This window comes from Doryrhamphus excisus, chromosome 8 (assembly GCF_030265055.1).
Source record: "Doryrhamphus excisus isolate RoL2022-K1 chromosome 8, RoL_Dexc_1.0, whole genome shotgun sequence".
Taxonomy (NCBI): Eukaryota; Metazoa; Chordata; class Actinopteri; order Syngnathiformes; family Syngnathidae; genus Doryrhamphus; species Doryrhamphus excisus.
In genome coordinates, this window is record NC_080473.1 from 22,222,700 (window position 1) to 22,243,853 (window position 21,154).

The 21,154-nt window shown below is 40.1% G+C and overlaps 2 protein-coding genes across 8 annotated transcripts in view; both read right to left on the minus strand.

Annotated features, from left to right (window-relative positions):
* sik2b (salt-inducible kinase 2b) overlaps window positions 1–10,497 on the minus strand; it is a 46,522-nt gene extending 36,025 nt beyond the window's left edge. For all 4 annotated transcript variants that reach the window (XM_058079470.1, XM_058079469.1, XM_058079467.1 and 1 more), the window contains exons 1-2: window positions 9,933–10,497; window positions 2,726–2,842 (exon numbers count right to left, since the gene is read on the minus strand). In XM_058079470.1, the coding sequence (XP_057935453.1) occupies window positions 2,726–2,842; window positions 9,933–10,070 (255 nt within the window). In that variant the 5' untranslated portion in view covers window positions 10,071–10,497. The remainder of the gene's footprint in view (window positions 1–2,725; window positions 2,843–9,932) is intronic.
* A 1,907-nt stretch (window positions 10,498–12,404) lies between these two features.
* Window positions 12,405–21,068, minus strand: laynb (layilin b). 4 transcript variants are annotated; one of them, XM_058079886.1, is made up of 8 exons: window positions 20,981–21,068; window positions 19,166–19,285; window positions 17,617–17,923; window positions 16,679–16,836; window positions 15,951–15,995; window positions 15,732–15,809; window positions 14,580–14,697; window positions 12,405–14,174 (listed from the first exon to the last, which is right to left on the minus strand). In XM_058079886.1, exons 1-8 carry the CDS (start codon window positions 21,051–21,053, stop codon window positions 13,847–13,849), a joined length of 1,227 nt encoding a protein of 408 aa, XP_057935869.1. In that variant the 5' UTR covers window positions 21,054–21,068; the 3' UTR covers window positions 12,405–13,846. The 4 variants fall into 4 exon arrangements, with proteins under 4 accessions (XP_057935869.1, XP_057935868.1, XP_057935871.1 ...); XM_058079885.1 differs by having other exon boundaries at window positions 12,405–14,177; XM_058079888.1 differs by lacking the exon at window positions 20,981–21,068 and adding an exon at window positions 19,958–20,090 and having other exon boundaries at window positions 12,405–14,177.
* Window positions 21,069–21,154: the final 86 nt, after the last annotated feature.

The following is a 21,154-nucleotide window of genomic DNA, read 5'->3' on the forward strand; positions in this document are numbered from 1 at the left end:
ACAAGCAATGCAACGTGACTTGGTTACACAATAAGGCTGCTTTTCATTCAAATGTTCAAACCGCAGAACCTGTGGTTGTTGGCGTCTGTTTAATCATCCAAAATTAAAAACAATGTTAAGAATAGCCAAGAAATTAGCATTTGAAGTTGAAATACTGGCTTCATTTAACAGTGCAAACCATCGCCATTAACACTGAGGACACTGTATTTTTGTTTTATTGCAGTTTTCATCGCCTCCATGAGCTGTGTAAGTCAAATTTATGAATTTTATCATTATTTGAATTTCTCCATTAGCAGTAATATGGCTAATCATCATGTCAGTTCTGGGAGGGGGGAGTGAATAATTTGGAGCAAGAATTGATATGATGAGCTGGCTGCATGCATTCCATTGACTAATCACCATGGTAACACAACAAAAAAATCACCTGTTTGGCACAACAATTGCAAAAAAAAAAAATGCTGGCAGTTTGACAAAATTATGTAAGCATCTGTTAGATCAGGTGTCTCAAACACGTGGCCCGCGGGCCAAATGTGGCCCGCAGGACACTAGTTTGAGGCCCCCGCCTTGATATGAAAGTTTAATGTTAGTTTGATATGGATGCTGTATGGTATCATGTACCCAGAAAAAATGATTACGTTTGATTCATGTTCATGTTAAAGGTTAAATAACTGTTAATAGTTATCCTCCCTATCCGTGTGGAAGTGGTAAGTTTTTGGCTATTTAAGTTGAAAGGAAATAACTTGAAGGCTACCGTTTAGGTGGCTAGCTGTCTAGTTTGCGAGTTAGCATGTGTCTCAAGACCCTGCAGTTGCGCAATATGTTGTAAATAAAAAGAGTATAAATGTGACTATAGTCGTGTTTTGTCATGTCTACAGGGCTCTAATAATGCTTTGTTCATTTTCATCTGAAAAAAATCATTTGTCTACCCACCAACTATATGTGCTTTCTTAACTTTTTATTATTATTATTATATTTATTTATTACTGATTGATTGATTTTCTTTATTCTTGATTTGTTTATTTATTTTTCATCTTATTTTGTGCAGAAAAATAAAAAGTAAGATATTTGAGAACAGTGGAATGTTTTATCAGAGCTTTTCTTGTAGAAAATCGGAACCAAAGCACTGAAAAAGTTTGTATATTTTTCTGTTTTTAATAAATGCTTTGGTTTTTTTGGGAAAACCTGATGCGGCCCAGCCTTGCCCAGACCCTAGCTCCAGTGGCCCCCAGGTAAATTGAGTTTGAGACCCCTGATCTAGACTGTCAAGATTGAGTGGCAGAGGAAGAACATCAAGCGGAGACTTCCCGTGGCGGTCTGTCTGACACACAGCTGCAGATATCTGCTAGAGATAGCGGCATAAGTGGGTGCCATAAAGACAGCGTGTCAGCACTGCAGTTAATGTTGTGTGGAAAACCAGAGCTATATGTGTGATATAGATATGAGAAGTTTGAGTTGAAAAAATTCACAAATTGAGAACCAAACCATTGGAGAACCACGGACTTAGATGGTATGCATTAGGGATGGACCGATATGGTTTTTTTCCGGCCGATGTCGATACCGATTTTTTTCTATCACCCTTAGCCGATGGCCGATTTTGCTTGGGCCGATACTGCTTTTGCTCCCTCAATTTATATGAAAAAATGACAATGATAACTAATATTCCAGGTCTCAAGTTGAACCAAATATTTATTGAAATGTAAACACTGAACACAGGATTCAGCTTTCTTAAACACATTTAAACACCATTATCAATTTTTAAATGAATAAATATTCAAACATGTGCAAAACATTTCTGTCGTAGTTTAAGTTTTATCTAGCATGGATGTGATGACTGCTCCTCCGCAGTGTGATGATGTAATGATGTGGCGGCGGGGTTGCGGGGTCGTCCGGCAACACAAAGCTGCCCGGCGGATGCCTGTCTGTAAATCATGTGGCGGAAAAATATATTGGCGAACCAACGTGCGTATCGCGGCCGATACCGATTCAAGTAAAGAACGCAAATCCGGCCGATTTATCGGTCGATCCTTAATGTACACTACCGCTCAAAAGTTTGGGATCACTTGCAAATTTCTTTGTTTTCCAAAGAAAAACACATTTTCATGCGTTTCACAAACATTTTTATCCATTTCCCAAACAATGAAAATGAATGAGATGATTTAGAAAGAAGGATGTATATTTTTGCATAGAGGCCTACTATCAACAACTGTCAGTCCTCTGCATCAATCTCCTGGTATGGCTGCTAATCCAAGTTCATCATTTTAGAAGGCTAATAGATGATTAGAAAAGACATCTAAAAATCTCTTACCATGCTGTTAACTACTCCCTTCAGAGAGCAGCACAAACTGGGTCTAACAAGGACAGAAAAACGCTACACAAATATGTGAGAGTGTGTAGTTTAAGACAAAGACCTGGCAGCTGCACTAAATAGTAGCTGTCAATCACCAGTGTCAGTATCAACAGTGAAGCGGCCACTTCAGGATGCTGGACTTCATGGCAGGACTGCCAAGAAAAAGCCGTATCTCGGACTGGCCAAAACAATTTCCAAGTGATGCCAAACTTTTGAGCGGTAGAGTATGTGATCGGTATTTGGATCGGTTTCGGCCAACTGAGCTCGTCGGGAGCAGGACACAGTTAAGGATGTAGAGTGCAATTTTAAAGGTCTAAAAAAATCTCTTCTCGGATGTTGACCAGAATGTGTTTCTGTGTCTATTGTCGAGCTGCTCACCTGGTAGAGCTTGATTATATGCGGATGGTCCAGCATCTTCATGATCTGAACTTCTCTGTAGATCTTCTCCAGGTTGACTGCATCCAGCTGGGTCTTGTCAATGATCTTAATGGCCACCTGCAAAGTGATCGTCATAGGAATCAATAATAATGACACAGAAGGGCACAATTAGGGCGCACATGTGATAGGGTCCTTTCAACACGGCCATGACAGTCCACAAGTGTCAGCCTCATAAACACCATTTTGTCAATGTGATCCACACAAGTCAACATGGAGGCCGGTTCCCCTCCCAGCAATCCCTTGGGTACAACGCTGAAAGAAACGCCACTGTTTTGACAAAACACACAAGACACTGTGCTTGGTGTTTAGGTGCCCCCCCAACCCCCACCCCCACCCCACACAGACAGCACAAACATTGGTATCGGTTAAAGGGTAATTATTAGCGTTTTCCATTCTAATTCATATTACGTGTATACACAGCAGGGGACATGAATATGAATGCAATTTGACACTTCACAGTTTAATAAGTTCTTGTTTTTTAATGCACAAGATTAACCCTGAATTGACAATAAAAGCACAAATACTGCGGATTTCAGAAAACAACAGATGAAATGATACAGCACTCTACGAGAAGCAATGAAGTCTGGAAAATTCAATAATTAAAAAAATAATCCAAAAATTGTTACAACTGTAATGATGAAAATGGTAATATTAATGATGATTATAATAATGCTGATAATAATAACAATAATAATGATAATAATGATAATAAGAATAATAATATTCCAATGATAATAATAATAGGGGAAAACAAGACAGTGGCATGAACATGATTATATCTTGCAAAAAGGGGTAGGCATTTATAAGCTTTTGCTTCATCCTACTCCTTTTGGGCTTGTGATCAGATAGTTGAATACAAATGGAAATAATGGAAAGTTATATTTTCATTCATGTAAGAAATGCACTGTAATGTTTCATATATTTGCCCAAATAAAATAAAAAAAAATAATAATAATAATAATAGCATAAAATCAAATGCTTAAAGTGGTAAACACACTAAACACAACCGCACAATACACCGATTGTTTATGTTATGTTCACTTCCTGCTTTCCTAATATAGTTTAAGGGGTTTTTTTTGTTTTTTTATTTTATTTTATTACAATCAGTAACTGTTACATTTGTTCACTTCCTGCTTTCCTAATATAATTCAAGGTTTTTTTGTTTTGTTTTTAATTTATTTTACTAATTTGTATTGTATTAATTTTTTTATTTTCATTTTGGTGATATGACCATCCAAAGACATAATTCATCCTTGTATTAAGCAAACATCAACTGCTTGTATTGTTTCTTGAATTGGCTCATCGTTGTGCATTGTTTGAGTTTGAGAAGTATTGGATGACATTTTGAGCTAATTGCTTATTTTTAGCCTTATGCATTATTTGAGCTGTTTGAAGATGAACTATATCAGCAAGTTGAAGTATTTATGATTTTAGAAATAAGGAGTTAGTATGTTCTCTGTAGGCGGCATTATGAATTATCCTTACTGACCTTTTTTGCAGTACATTTAGCCAGTGAAGATTGCTTTTATAGTTATGATCCCATATTTCCACACAATAAGTAAGATATGGTAGAACCAGAGAGCAATAAAGAGTGTGGAGTGACTTCTGATTGACAACAAATTTTGCTTTGTTCAATACTGAAATATTTCTGGCCAGGTATTAAAGGTAAACGTCATAGCGAGGATGGATTCGAGGCATACATTTTTTTTTGCCATTCGCAACAACCCATATTACATAAGCGAACGTTACCAATGCTAACAGTGAGTTATCATGTCAGGTTTTGCGTATGCCCACATTTACAATTAGCATTTTTGCGGTCATCTGCACAACAATTTTAGCAAAAATACAAATTAGCACCATACATTGCAGTGTAAATGTAGCCTATTTTCATTTGGTTTTCATGGTTTTTACACACTTTGTGTCCATTACAATTACATGCATACACGTCATGGCTAATTATGCAAATTGATGACAACCAACCCGCTGCCACATATAGATTGCAGTCTTGTGAAAAACACTATGACCTCCAAGTCGTTTGAAATCCAAGGATTTTTACAGCTCCCGGCTGATGTCCAATGCTCCTCCTTTGAAGACGCTCCACGCTTGCAGGCATTTATGACTATTCCTACGTTGAAGCTTAAAGTGGACTCTGACACAGTGCAGTATATAGTATATCGTATACATGTAGCAATAAGTCTTTTGATGGCTCTAAATGGCTACAGATGCAAACACCTAGGTAAGGTGTTAACCCTCCTCTTGTGTTAGGGTCGGTACCGACCCGTTTTACATTTGAATGCATAAAAAAAAATCACATAACATTTGTTTATTGCATCAAGGCTTTTTCACTTTGTCAGGAAACTCTATTTCAACACAATAAAACCAAAAAAATCATTTTTACTACATTTTAAAATGGTCTGGTTGAAATGATGACCACTGTATTGTTAGGGTGGGTTTGGACCCGGTTATAATAATATGACTATAAAGCAATATTTTGAGCCAAAAATAAAATCATAAGTGTCACAAGCTTGAGTGGGTTAACACAGGTTAGAATACAATTTAAAAAAAAATGAGTTGTGGACTCCTATAGAGCAGCTACACACAATAACCAAGCTACAGTGGGTTAACAGGTTAGAATACAATAAAAACTATTGTGCTCATTTTTTGGCCCTTTGTATTGAGTTGTGGACTCCTATAGAGCAGCTACACACAATAACCAAGCTTGAGTGGGTTAACTTCAGGGGATTCTCATTTTGACCGTTTTTTTCCCAGTATACCAGCATAAAAACAATGTCCAGACATGTGACGTGAATTCACTCATTTGATTGGCTGATTTCACATTTCCAATTTGGATGATGGAAAGAATGTCAACAAGTACAGTGAACCAAGATCTGGACCTGTTCTGCTTTTTCATTTCACTTTATACTAAAGTTGTGTTGCTGAAAACAATAAGTTTTTCTACCTTTTCTTGACATGAATATATATGGGTCAAAATTCACCCCAACACCATACATGTTTCTTTAGTCATTCATACTCAAATGAGAAAATAAATCTAACTCATTGATTTAAGAGATATGTTCTATATCCCTCAGTAATAGCCAATTAACAAAACAACCTTCAATTTATGAATATGATTCTTTTGAGGTTGATTTGAGCATTTTTGTAAATAGAAATGGAGGGGTATAGTGACAAAAAAAGGCCTCCATGCCCACACCAAAAGTATTAAAAGCAACATTTTCATGGATGAGGAAGCCTAAGAAGGTAACCAAGACATGACAAGCTAATTTGATGCTAACTTATTGTTTTTAGTGGATTTTATAGTTGATTTCATACACGGGTCAAAACCGACCCATTAGCATGAGAGATGATACCAGAAAGCTAACACAACAGGAAGTTTAAACCCTAAAATGAAATTCAAGCTGGGCCTTGGAGACATCACAACATGAAGCGGCCTTTGGCACAAGGTCACTTTTAGAACAACGACTACTTTGAAGGTAAAAAAGTGAGAAAAAAAAAGACTATTGGAACACAGCAGCAAAGGTCAGAGATGACGCAAGCTTACTTCCTGCTCTGTGGACTGACACAGGACCACAGATGGCAAATAACATTGCAATTAAGTAGGTTATGCACATAACCTCTCGTCTTTGACCTTGGCGTACTCTCATCGTAAGACCTTGGCCAAACTGGACCAAGTCGCTGAAGTTGCCATGCGTGACCTGTGTTTGATTCCGACACTGAAAAATGACTATGTGAGGTACTAGGTGTCCACGGTTGCCAATCACCTGGCGAGACGAACCACTGCACCACCTCGCAGTCATAACCAGATTAACCTGATAAGAGTCTTAATGAGTGGGGGCTTGCAGTATCAGTCATGAAACCTAACCTAGGTCTAGGTAATGATTGTTTTGCTGTACAGTTTCCAGCTCTGCCCCAAAGATCAAACTGTGTTTTTGCAAGTCGCATGGCCTAGTTTCTTTCCGTTTAATTACTCGCTGGGTCTGCTGGCGTCCGCGTACAAAAGGCCCCTTGCAGAATGACCACATAGACCAGGGGTCTCAAACTCAATTTACCTGGGGGCCACTGGAGCTAGGGTCTGGGCAAGGCTGGGCCGCATCAGGTTTTACAAAAAAAAACGCATTTATTAAAAACAGAAAAATATACAAACTTTTTCAGTGCTTTGATTCCGATTTTCTACAAGAAAAGCTCTGATAAAACATTCCACTGTTCTCAAATATCTTAATTTTTATTTTTCTACACAAAATAAGATGAAAAATAAATAAACAAATCAAGAATAAAGAAAATCAATCAATCAGTAATAAATAAATATAATAATAATAATAAAAAGTTAAGAAACCACATATAGTTGGTGGGTAGACAAATGATTTTTTTCAGATGAAAATGAACAAAGCATTATTAGAGCCCTGTAGACATGACAAAACACGACTATAGTCACATTTATACTCTTTTTATTTACAACATATTGCGCAACTGCAGGGTCTTGAGACACATGCTAACTCGCAAACTAGAGAGCTAGCCACCTAAACGGTAGCCTTCAAGTTATTTCCTTTCAACTTAAATAGCCAAAAACTTACCACTTCCACACGGATAGGGAGGATAACTATTAACAGTTATTTAACCTTTAACATGAACATGAATCAAACGTAATCATTTTTTCTGGGTACATGATACCATACAGCATCCATATCAAACTTTAAACTTTCATATCAAGGCGGGGGCCTCAAACTAGTGTCCTGCGGGCCACATTTGGCCCGCGGGCCGTGTGTTTGAGACCCCTGACATAGACTCTGTTCCTCTTCTTGTTTGCCTGAGAGTAAGCACCGTTTCTAATATCGAAAGGCAGCAATGTCGCCGAACTGCTTGCACGTCTGCGTGAGTGCGTGCGTGTATGGAGAACACTTCCCAAGCAAAGATCTCTCTGGCGTATTCTTGTCAAGAAAGCGCTAAATCACATCGTTATTTGGATTACATAACAAGACCACCGACCCATGCAGCTTGCCCCACATACCGCTATGTGTTTACACATAGACAAACTCTTGGCTTGGTTTACAGTGCTGGTGCTGTTGTTGTGGGTCGTAAACCAAGAGATGGTGCATGGTTCAGGTGCATGGTTCAGGTGCATGGTTCAGGTGCATGGTTCAGGTGCATGCTTCAGGTGCATGGTTCAGGTGCATGGTTCAGGTGCATGGTTCAGGTGCATGGTTCAGGTGCATGGTACGTGGGGACACAGTGTGGGTCATTAAAAAAAAGTCATAGCCCGGGTCAATGGAACACGGTGGAGCATGGTATTTATTTATTACTGATTGATTGATTTTCTTTATTCTTGATTTGTTTATTTATTTTTCATCTTATTTTGTGCAGAAAAATAAAAATTAAGATATTTGAGAACAGTGGAATGTTTTATCAGAGCTTTTATTGTAGAAAATCGGAACCAAAGCACTGAAAAAAATTGTATATTTTTCTGTTTTTAATAAATGCGTTTTTTTAGGGGGGAAACCTGATGCGGCCCAGCCTTGCCCAGACCCTAGCTCCAGTGGCCCCCAGGTAAATTGAGTTTGAGACCCCTGATATAGACAATTTGACACACCTCTAATTGGGAGTGATGCCAGCTTAACATAGATGTTAATTATTCTCCATAGTAGTAGCACCGGATTATTTAAAACAAAAAAATATGTAAAGGTGGTAGCCCTGGGGCAAAAGGGTAGTTAACAGGTGTATGGTATGGGGTAGTACTGCATCAAAGAATACAGGTGATGCCGCAAAGGGGGCCAATAGACTATATAGGGTCATTTGAAAATGAGTAAACATTTTACTTTGTTTTGACAAAACGATCCTGCTTGTATCCCACCTCTCGCCCAAAGACAGCTGGAATAGGCTCCAGCATACCTGCAACCCTAATGAGGACAAATAAATGGAACCGCCATGCAGCCAGGAGCCAATTAATTGCAGATAATTTAAAAAAACCCATCAAAAACAGTAAGACTGCAGCATGGTTCACCTTAAAATGAAATTGAAAATGAATATTATTGAAGCTACACGTGGTGGTTGTGCTGCCATGGCTGCAGGGGCAAATGTGCAGCAACGCTCAAACACAGAAATGATCCAAAAAAAAACAGCAAAACAAATGCAACGCAGAATTGCTACAAATGCTACAAATAAAAATGCTGCAATCACATCAATATTGTCAGATAAAAAACCAACAAAAAACAACATAATCACTATTCAGACTTGAACAATGCCCAGAAGAAAGGTGCCTTACTGTTATATTTGACAATATTACAGATGCTAGTAGCCTGCCAAACTGCAGCATTTCTTTCATGCACTTGTTATAATGCAATAATACAGATATTAGGAGTTAGAATTAGGTGTTAAAATATTGCTTTATATTCATATTATTATAACCGGGTTGAAACCCACCCTAACAATACAGTGGTCATCATTTCAACCAGACCATTTTAAAATGTAGTAAAAATGATTTTTTTGGTTTTATTTTGTTGAAATAGAGTTTCCTGACAAAGTGAAAAAGCCTTAATGCAATAAACAAATGTTATGGGATTGTTTTTATGCATTCAAATGTAAAACGGGTCGGTGCCGACCCTAACACAAGAGGGTTAAATAAGTAAAGGTGGTACTATCTAGGCTAAATACAGTAGTGCTGTAGTACTACAATAATATAAGCTACAGGTGTATGGTACTGGGTGGTACTGCATGGGAGAACAGAGGACTACACCAGCAATGATCCAGCGTCTAACTGTGTGATCATGAAAACACAAAACACAAAAAAGAGAGCTTAGGCTTATTTGGAGATGAAATAAGTAGTGAATTAATGATGTGTGCGGCGTGTGGAGTATTGTTTACATTTCCCGGCAACGCCAGCGCTCTCAGCGCTTACCGGCACCGGCGGCGGCTGCTGCCAAGCGGGGTCAAACGTGCAGCCCGTCAGCCCACTCCAGCAGCAAACACTCTCCAACCCGAAAAAACTTTTCTGTGAGCGGAAACCATGCGTCCACAATGTCGGGGAGAACCTCCAGGGGTGTCCAAAGTCCACCCCCCTCCGCTAAAAGTTATGTAACTGGGGGTAAAGCTAACTGAACGGTAGCTCAAGTTAGCTTCCAGGCTAACTTCGACTCACCTCCGTCTTGGTTATGCGGTGGCGGGCTAGCTTGACGACGGCGAAGTTGCCCTTTCCTAAAGTCCGCTCGATGTCGTAGAAGCCCACGCGGACCGGACCCCGGAGCAGCGGCTTGTGGACGCCGTCAGCCATGACCATGCTGTTCTCGACGGCAGACGAGCTGGGGGGGACACGCACGCACGCACGCACGCCGGGGGCGGTGGTGGCGGCGGTGGCGGCGGTGGCCGTGTAGCGGCGGTGCCGCCGCGGGCTCACACACGCTTCCTTGAGCCGTCAAAGATAACGCGCAGAAACAAACCACTAACCAGCATGGCCACCACTGGAAGCGCGTCCATTAAAAAGAAGTCTTCCGGCGAAGGTGACGACACTCCTTCACAGCAGCGGCGGCGACATTTTTTCCAAATGTGTCTTTTTCCCCAGCCTGTGTCACCGACAGACACCTTTGTTTCTCCGGGCACAATGGGGAGCTAATGTTTCGGCTTGACGTTCCTTCTATCAGGCGGAGTTGACTCGCAACGAGGCATCATGTTCTCCGCTTGACGTGCATTGACGTCAAAGCCATGGGGGTATTTGTACAGGGGGCGGGGCCTCGGAGCCGCTACACACTTCGGTGCCAATTGGTTGTCATGACGACCAGACCCACCTCTTACGTCAACCGGTAAAAATTGCTATTCCGAAACGTATCTTTGCTCCATTGCACGCATAGGTAACTTTGTTTCCTGTCATCAGTTCGCCTCATAGATGCAAATGTCAATTTATGCGACATGAATGGACAAAAGTTGCATGCATTGATGTAATAAAACAAATAATTACAACCATGCAACGCCCATGTGGGATACTTTTGCTCTTCGTAATTATTAATGTTCACAATAATATTGCATAACTGCATAACACAAGCACTCAACGTTCCCATTCTATCAGGTGGTCAGCTGCATTACAGCACCATCTAGAGGCTAAAGTCTGTAATTACAACAAACACTCATTGAAGCTATCAGGGTCATGGGTCAGATGGAGCCTGTTTCAGACTTTGAGCAAGAAGCGAGGTGGTCCCATTAGTCCCATTAGTCCCATTAGTCCCATTAGTCCCATTAGTCCCATTAGTCCCGGTAGTCCCGTTAGTCCCGTTAGTCCCGTTAGTCTTTTGGAGAAAGCCCACACATGCATGGGGAGAAAATCCTCAACAGCGATTGGAATCCTCGATTTCCTGACCGCTAACCTCTTGTCCGCCTTTCAGCCAAAGCCTTATTGTTATCTGTAGCCTTGCTGGGGGTAAAAAAATATATTTGTATTATTATTTATTATTTATATTATTATATTATATTATATTATATTATATTATATTATATTATATTATATTATATTATATTATATTATATTATATTACATTACATTACATTACATTATATTATATTATATTATATTATATTATATTATATTATATTATATTATATTATATTATATTATATTATATTATATTATATTATATTATATTATATTATATTATATTATATTATATTATATTTGTATTATTTTTCTTAAAAATCTCTTCCCAAGAAGGTGTCTTGATAAAGAACAATAATCAGGTCAAAGGTAAGAGATTGGGGGTGGACCTCACCCCCTAATGGAGTAATGTTCATAGGTGGGCAAACGCTACCACGTCCCTATTGAGCAGTGGAGTGCACGCAGGCCTCGCTGTGCTCCAAAAGGCCTCTTCTGTGCTGTCACGCATAGACTTCCTGAATGTAAGAGTTCCAGATGTGCTTTTGGCATTTCCTGTCGAACTTTCTCCAAGAACATACTCAGCCTCTTCTTTTGTGCGCTTGCTGCAGCTTTCCATGACACACTCGCACCCAAACAGCGCACATTTAGTAACACCAGCGACAGAATCACACGGCTTAGACTTCCTAAAAGTCTGCTCAGTGTCACTTCAGTTCCGGCTTTATCAAGTGGAGGTCAGGAAGACCAAAGAGCTTCGCTGGGGTCGCCTATGGTCTGTCATCACTCTTTCCACATGCGCTTCCCAAACAGGAAGCCTCGCTACACTGTGTTGACGTCACTCTCTCGTGTTTAGAGGAAAAGGCCACAAACGCCCTGCTGTAGAAGCGTTTTATTAGATGATAACAACCTATGCATGAAAACGTTGATTGTATATTTATGACAGGGTTACATGTGCAAGCCGCCGAACCACACATCGGTCCTGGCGAGGTGTTTGGAAGGCATGCTTGGCTTAATTACGGCCCCTTTGAAATCCAAAACTTCAATTACATAACTTGATAGAAGCGATGCATACAGGGGGACAATATAAAACATCTGTTCTTGCATAACTCATTCCAGACATTATTGGTCCCTGGGTCTGGACCTGATGCATGCGCTCCTGACATGCAGACAGGACTAATAAGAGGACTTTTTGGTTGATGTCTGCCTTCTCTGAGTGCCAGCAGAAAAAACACGACCAAGGAGACTTGTGCAAAATGCAATGGAAGGATGTATTGAGAAGAAAGAACAAAGCACAAACAATGCATGTTTCTGTGGATAGAATACCCTTGAAACTGTTGTTTTTGTCAGCATGATAGTACAATATGCACACAATTATACAAAAGCAAGTAAAAAAAAATGAAAAATTAACTTTTTATTTTTCGAGATATCTCAGCTTTCTTAAAAAAATGTAAAATTTCTTCTCTTAGTATTATGACTTTATTCCCATAAGATTTTCTCCAACCTAAATTACAATTTTATTTCGATTTGTTTGTTTCTCACAATATTATATTAACTTTTTTTTAATATTTCAACTTTATGCTACTTAAATGACATACTTTTTCCTAATATCACATTATTTTGTAAAGTTACAACATTTTCTTTTAATAGTTCTCTTAATAGTTCATAAAATTGCTGCTGTAGTTAAATTATATATTTAGATTACAAAAAAAATCCAGCTGCGGGCCGCAAATGGCCCCTTGGCCGCACTTTGAACACCCCCACCCCTCTCCGTTAAGAGCCACTGTAACACAGGGCGGATCTACTGCAAGGGGCGTACTCACATTCGGCCCTGTGTCCTCCATAGGAATTACTCCATAGGAATTACTCCATAGGAATTACTCCATAGGAATTACTCCATAGGAATTACTCCATAGGAATTACTCCATAGGAATAATCAGAAAGACTAAGACTGGAAATAATCCGCAAAATCAGGGAAGTGATACAGCACGACTGTTCCAGGAGAGGGATCGTGCCCAAGTCCAGCACGGTACGAATGTGAGTACGCCCTCCGCTCAACATAAATCCACAGCCACATGTGTAAGTTTCCTGCACCACACATGCAGTGTAGAGAATAATAATAATAATAATAATAATACATTTTATTTATAGGCGCCTTTCAGGACACTCCAGGTCACCGTACAGAGTTGTTAAAATAAATAAAACACAGTTAAAATGACACACACACATATATATATATATACGTATATAGATATATAGATATAGAAAACACAGAGGGAAGTTTGAAACAAGTTTGGACAAGTTTGGACAATTCTGTGATCAAATCCGAACTGGGCTTGGGTGGACGGTAAACAGTGGCTTTTATGTTTGGGTCCTATGATGGTCCTTACAGACGAATGACCAGAGATTTGAACGACTGGTGGGTTGGGACAGAGACAGGTGAGATTTTTCCAATTCTCGCCCCCTCGACCGGTAGTACGGGTTTGACTGGTGTAAACCAAGCCAGCTGGGAAAAGTCGTTTATTTGTTGCTATGTCTCTGTTAAACATACGACATCAAACCTGTGGTCACTGATGATATCATGGAGGAGTTGTCCTTTACTGGAGAGAAAGAGAGAGAGAGCGGGTATTAAAAAGTCCAAAGTGTTGCTGCCCGCACACTCCTAGGATTTCACAGCCAGGTGACATTCCCCAACATGGCTACCCGTAGATCTCATTTTCGACCCAACCATCCTGAGCGCGGCAGTGTCGACCCTGTGCCCTGCTGGTCTCGTAGATGTCGTTGTTCACAAAGCCGCTCTCCCTGTCGGTGATTAATACATTCTCATAGTCGTTCCACTGGGGGTCCTTGGCAGGACCGCACGGGTACTTTGTTATGAAGTCTCCCGGCAGGGTGCTTTCGGGTGAAAGGTGAGAAAGTCTGGTGATGTCGCTGAAGGCGTAAGGTCCTTGAAGGGGGCAAGATGACGTGTCTGGGGGTGTCCACCGTTTGACTTGTCCAGCGGAGCTTTTGGTCTCGCTCTTCCTGCTTCTGACAACAACAAAAAAATATTGAATTACTATTTATTCTTTTAGGTAGGTAGGTAGGTGTTCAGTAGTGTCTGCTCTTTTACTTGTCCTTGTCTGCTTCTTACTTTTTTATTCCATATGCTGCTCTCTGTGTCCTTTAAATTGCCCCTTGGGGATAAATAAAGGGTTTTTGAACTTGAACTTTTTCATCCAAAAGGAGACTAAGGGCATCAAAACGAAGATTACGGACTCCAGGACCACCAAACACATGAAGGACATATGAAATGCAGCAATAATACAATTAACTCTGAGATGTAAATGACATAATGTTAAAAAAGAAGGACCTTTATGGTATTTACTTTTACCCCTGAAGTGCTGTTACCCTGCTGCGGGATCAAAGCAACGCTTTTACTTCATTTCTTACCGCTTAGCTTGTTGTTTGTAGCAGAAGAAGCCAGCAACTGCAAGCAACAGCAGCAACAGGGCAGGAATGGTGGCGTACAAGATGTAGGGAACATACAGGCTGTTGTCTGAGAAAGACACTGACAGGCAGAGATTGGACACATTACTTCATCGCATATGCCATCAGCACACATCAACAAAGACTACACTCCCGAACAAAGGTTCAAGACCAGTTGAAAAATTGCAAGAAATTATTTTTTGCACTAGTGAATCTCCAGGAGGCGCTAAATCCCGGGTCTCAAACACGTGGCCCGCAGGACACTAGTTTGAGGCCCCCGCCTTGATATGAAAGTTTAAAGTTTGATATGGATGCTGTATGGTATCATGTACCCAGAAAAAATGATTACGTTTGATTCATGTTCATGTTAAAGGTTAAATAACTGTTAATAGTTATCCTCCCTATCCGTGTGGAAGTGGTAAGTTTTTGGCTATTTAAGTTGAAAGGAAATAACTTGAAGGCTACCGTTTAGGTGGCTAGCTCTCTAGTTTGCGAGTTAGCATGTGTCTCGAGACCCTGCAGTTGCGCAATATGTTGTAAATAAAAAGAGTATAAATGTGACTATAGTCGTGTTTTGTCATGTCTACAGGGCTCTAATAATGCTTTGTTCATTTTCATATGAAAAAAATCATTTGTCTACCCACCAACTATATGTGCTTTCTTAACTTTTTATTATTATTATTATATTTATTTATTACTGATTGGTTGATTTTCTTTATTCTTGATTTGTTTATTTATTTTTCATATTATTTTGTGTAGAAAAATAAAAAGTAAGATATTTGAGAACAGTGGAATGTTTTATCAGAGCTTTTCTTGTAGAAAACCGGAACCAAAGCACTGAAAAAGTTTGTATATTTTTCTGTTTTTAATAAATGCGTTTGTTTTTTTTTTGGAAAACCTGATGCGGCCCAGCCTTGCCCAGACCCTAGCTCCAGTGGCCCCCAGGTAAATTGAGTTTGAGACCCCTGCTCTAAATAGAGCTTCAAAGTGCAAAAGGAACAAACTCTTGAGAGTCAGCAATGCATTTTGAAGCCCCCCCCCCCCCCCCCCCCCCCAGCGTTCGACAGTGTAAAATGTAATATTTGAATCAGGAGTGTATAAAAGCTTTCCTCCAACCTGAAGACTCAGGCTGTCCTACTTTGATGGACTCGTCGCTCGCTGTTGTGAAGAATATGTTTGGCCTCGCAGTTGGATCTGGAAGAAGTAGTTATCCGATATTTGCAATTAGAATGTGTCCACATTCCACGTGCAGTCTATAGTCCAAAAAAATCAAATATGCATGTATTTTTCATTTGATATTTATATATGCAATGTAACAATTAGCATATGTAGTACCCTCATGTGCTATGTTCCCTTGCTCTGTAAAGACTGGTGCGTTTTCTGAAATAGGAAAAAAAGTGCAAAGTCAGGAATAGACAATATGTAGTGTTTACTACAAGGCTACTTTGCATAATTACCCACAATGCAATATAGCTGCAATAGACGGGTACATGACATCACTGACTTAAGAGTGTTTTTTTATGTAGTTATTACGCACTAACGATGGATCTGCGCGATCGATCGATAGCACTGCGCCCGAGATGGATCCATCGTTAGCGCACAAATCGATAACGATGGATATAACTGCCTTGCGCTGGAGACCGATGCTTTGACACTGCGCTGACGATATAATGACAATCGTTGATCTGCTAATTGCATACAATGACAGCGTTAGGGTTAGGGGTTAGGGGTAGGGGTTAGGGGTTAGGGGTTAGGGTTCACACTCCCCCCGCCGAGAACGGTAACAAAGTGAACTGCTTGACAATTAATCAAAGATTTGAAATTTGCATGCATGGACTTCTTGTTGATTCTTGTAAGTAACAACGCTCAGCGCTGCCATCTGTTGGCATCTAAACAAACTACACACATCCATCCCGGGCGCAGTAATATACCATCCATCGTGTGCGCAGAAATCAATCGATTTGTGCGCTAACAATGGATCCATCTTGGGCGCAGCGCTATCGATCGATCGCGCAGATCCATGGAAGTGATTATTAGTAACAATGGGACGTCCCCCGACTCACCTTTTGAATATTTGCAGACGTAGTTGTTCTTGGCGTTGCAGTTGTCGTCATTCCACTGAAACAGAAAGTGGCCTTCCTCATCAGGTGGTGCAGAAGGCTGGTAGTAAAGCACCACGCACATTTCCCCACCGCAGGAAGGCTCGTCCCAGTGCCAGTTCCTGACACACACAGTGAAACGCTTGGAAAAATGCAATAAATTATCATTGCTTATAATTAGGACTGTCAAATTAATTCTTTTTTTTTTTTTTTTTATTTGGGCATTTGTATTCAACTATCTGATCACAAGCCCAAAAGGAGTAGGATGAAGCAAAAGCTTATAAATGCCTACCCCTTTTTGCAAGATATAATCATGTTCATGCCACTGTCTGGTTTTCCCCTCTTATTATTATCATTGGAATATTATTATTATTATCATTATCATTATTATTATAATCTTTATAATTATTACCATTATTATTGTTATTATTATCACCATTATTATAATCTACATTAATATGACCATTTTCATCATTATAGTTGTAACAATTTTTGGATTTTTTAAAATGATTGAATTTTCCAGACTTCATTGCTTCTTGTAGAGTGCCGTATCATTCCATCTGTTGTTTTCTGAAATCCGCAGTATTTATGCTTTAGATTAATTTTACATTTTAGATTAATCACAGATTTTTTGTAACTGATCAGGATGAATGACTATTAGCAAGTGCGTCTGAAATATGGCCATTTTCACTGTATTTGATGAATATAAAGATGAATAATGATATATATTTGTATGTTATAAGAGCTCCAAGTGAACTGAATGTCAATCAAGCTAGAATACGCCACACAACACTAACACTCGTCTATTTCATCGTACTAAAACATTTGAATCACACTTTAAATGGCGTTATTACAAGCAATGAGGGGTTGTGTTGTGCTTCTGATGGATTTGTCTGAACAACCTGAACTTGGCCCTGCTCCCATCCAGCCAGTAGTACTGGGAGGGACATCCCGGGTTGCTGCCGCCACTCCGGGAACGCTGAGGGCTGCGACGAAGGCCGATCCAGAAGTCTCCATCCGCAGCGTTCAGCTGCTGTATAAACCTCTCTATCAGCCGCTGCTCGCTTTCGCTTTCCACGCTGAGCAGCTCGCCGCCATCCGCCCTGCATGCCTGCCTGGCATCTTGGAAGGTCAGCCTACGCCGGCTGTCCTGGATGTAGGACACCTTGTAGCACGGGCGCTCCGTCCCTCGCCGGCAGATCCGTTGGCCTGTGGACACGCGTCATGAGGCAATCAGGAAGAGAACAAGAGGCTGACTGTTGTCTGAGGACTTCCTGTGGCGCTCACATGGGAGCAAAATTAGAAACCATCAGGCGCATACATTCCTATGAAAGGCACCATCGAGCTGAGAGAACCTGAAGAAGAACATCAAATTGTCTTCTTTTTTGCTGGCCCAAGTCAAAAGTATTTGGATTTAGATTTAGATCTCTTAGGATAGTCTTTTTCACCGATAAGTCTCCGAGGCGGCCTCACCTTGGCCAAGTCGTTCACATGTTGGCCACACAGTCAGGAGAACGGGAAGGTGTGGCTTTGAATCTTCGTTTAGGAATCTCTCTGTGGAGTTTGAATGTTCTACCAGTGTGGGCTGGTTTTCTCCGCGTATTCCGCTTTCCTTCCACAGTCCAAAAATATCAGCTTATTTGGACACTCCATAGGTATGAATGTGAGTGTGAATTAGGTGTGGAAGAAAATATATATATATATATGCCAACGTCCTTTTGATTGAGAACGAATTTTGCTTTGTTCGATATTGAAATATTTCTGGCCACCTTATGTTGTATATTTGTAATATGAGGTTTCCAGCTCATATTTTCATCTATTGTGATCCCCAGAAATGTATTTTCCTTCACCCTTTCAATGTCTACAGCGTCTATTTGTATTTGCTGGTGCGTGTCCTTTCTGCTGTTAGCAAACAGCATGATTTTAGTTTTATTTAGGTTCAAGGACAATCTATTATCATCAAATAAGAGGATAATTATACTTTGTTGACATTGTTCCCCATTCCTACATTGTTATATTTACATGTTGTGACATAAAATGTAAAAACAATTATTAATATCAGTGACAATGGTCAAAATATAGTTATTTGTTATGAGATCCATACCAACACTTGCAGTATCGCCAAACTTCTGTGCCACTTTTAATCTGTCAAAACGGTGCCAAACTGCGCCCAGATGTGATATTTCCTACTATGTGGCGTGGGTAGTGGAGTTGTAATGAAGATGGGAGCTCCTGGCTGAGCAGCTGAGAAGAAAACAACACTGTTGATATTTTCCACATCATGCTGCGACTAAGGCGTCTGTTAATAATTACAACTCAAGAGAGACTTTTCTCCTCCTTTCTAACACTGAATATCTCCATGAGTGCACACTTTAAAGACGCACGCACAGGTTACATGGTCACAAAAAGTACATTTTGAAGAACTTCCACAAGTGAAAGTGTGAATCTTACCATTGATTTTAGCAGCGGATTCGTTATGGAGAAGGACGGCGACCAGGGCGCCAAACAGCCTCATAAAATCCATGTCGACATGTTCACGTCCGTGTGCCTTCTCTGTCTGCACCGCCGTCACTGCGAAACCCAAGACAAAACGTCAAAAAACGGCGTTTTTCTTGTCCTATTCAGCCAGCCTGACAGAACCCGTGACAGACAGGACGGTCCAAGACTCGCACTAGTGGTGCATGATGGAAAGTGGGTCGTCTGACTGAGGGGGGAAAGGAGGGGGATAGACCAGATGTGGCTTTTTTCTATTAAAAAGACAAACAACAAATACTTGAAAAAAGTTTAAAAAATTAAAAATAAACTATAGTATTGTCCAAAACAAAAACCTACACGCAAGTGTATATAAATTAAGTCACTCACGCGTGCTTTTTTCCTACAGCATTTCACATTTGCAAATGATGCGCAATGATGACGTCATACAGCGACATCTACGACAGCCAATAGCTACTTTTCTTACTGAAAAGTTGTGCCAGTGAAACGGTATAGCATAGCAAGCTAGCGAACTAGCTAGCCGGTTTGGCCAATTTACTTATTCTCGACCACGGACTAAAACTAGACTAGACAAACATCGAGAATTCTAAATACAGAAAAAATAAAGACATATGTTTTCATGTCTCACAAAATTCACCCAAAATGTAGTTGTCTTTTAAGAAAGTGTTTCAAACAGTGTGGGGTGCAGTGTGAAGGCATATCTAATGTCATGTAACATTACTGACGCTTAGCGACCAGAATACTACATACAGTATAACTTGTTTTTCAATATATTGTAGCGACTGGAAATCTTAACACGACCACAGTCGTGTTAAGCTTTTTAGCTAAAAGCTTTTTATTGCACAACAATAACGGCTACAGTCAGCCTTAACCACAGCCAGCAACTCAACAGTGCTTCCTCAACAACAACACGCCCCCCACACCTGGTGCATTCACTGTCACCCGGAACAGCCAGACACTCAAGAGCACAACATGTCAACATGAACGCGTCAGGGTCGCTACAATATATTTATATGTTTGTACTGATGATAGTCCATATAGTCAAACACAAAACAGTGGTCATATATTAATGAATTCACTTTAGAAAACCACCATTGAGTGACGTTGGAACTGCCAAGTAGGAAAGGATGACTGTTGGAACTGAATTTGCATTTTATCTGGAAAACTACCCCACAAAAGTAAAAACAAAGACTTTAAACTTCAAATTTTGCCGACTCGTAGTGTTCTTTTTGTGTCTCAATAAGTGAATGTTTTTTTTCTACAGCATTTCACATGTGCAAATGATGCGCAACGATGACGTCATACAGCGACTTCTAGGGACAGCCAATGGCTACTTTTCTCACTGAAAAGTTGGGCTAGTAAAACAGTGGGCCCCCGCTAGCATAGCAAGCTAGCGAACTAGCTAGCCAGTTTGTCCAATTTACTTATTCTAGACCAAGGACTAAAACTAGACGAGACAAAAATACAGGAATGAGAAAGACACATGTTTTCATGTCCCACGAAATTCCCCCAAAATGCAGTTGTCTTTTAAAAAAGTGTTATTCATGTAACATTATTGACGCTTAGCGGCCAGAATGCTACATACAGTATGACTTTTCAATGTATATTTATATATTTGTACTTATGATCGTCCATATAGTCAAAGACAAAACAGTGGTCATATATGAATGAATTAATTTGTAGAAAACCACAATTGAGTGAGGGAGTTGAAATAGTGCAAAAACAGGCATTGTGAAGAGAGAATAGGAGGAGATTTATCCTGTATATGCTGACCATCGGACAGGAAGGAATCCGGCGGGAAAAGAGGAAATCCTTTCTTTTTTTGAACTCCTGACTTCCTGTTCATTGCTTTGCTTTGGTCTGTTGGCAGTGCGAGTTTATTGCTATAATATGAGTGTACCGAGGGAAGTCTAGAACAGTTTTGTGAGGTTACATAACAGCTCAGTG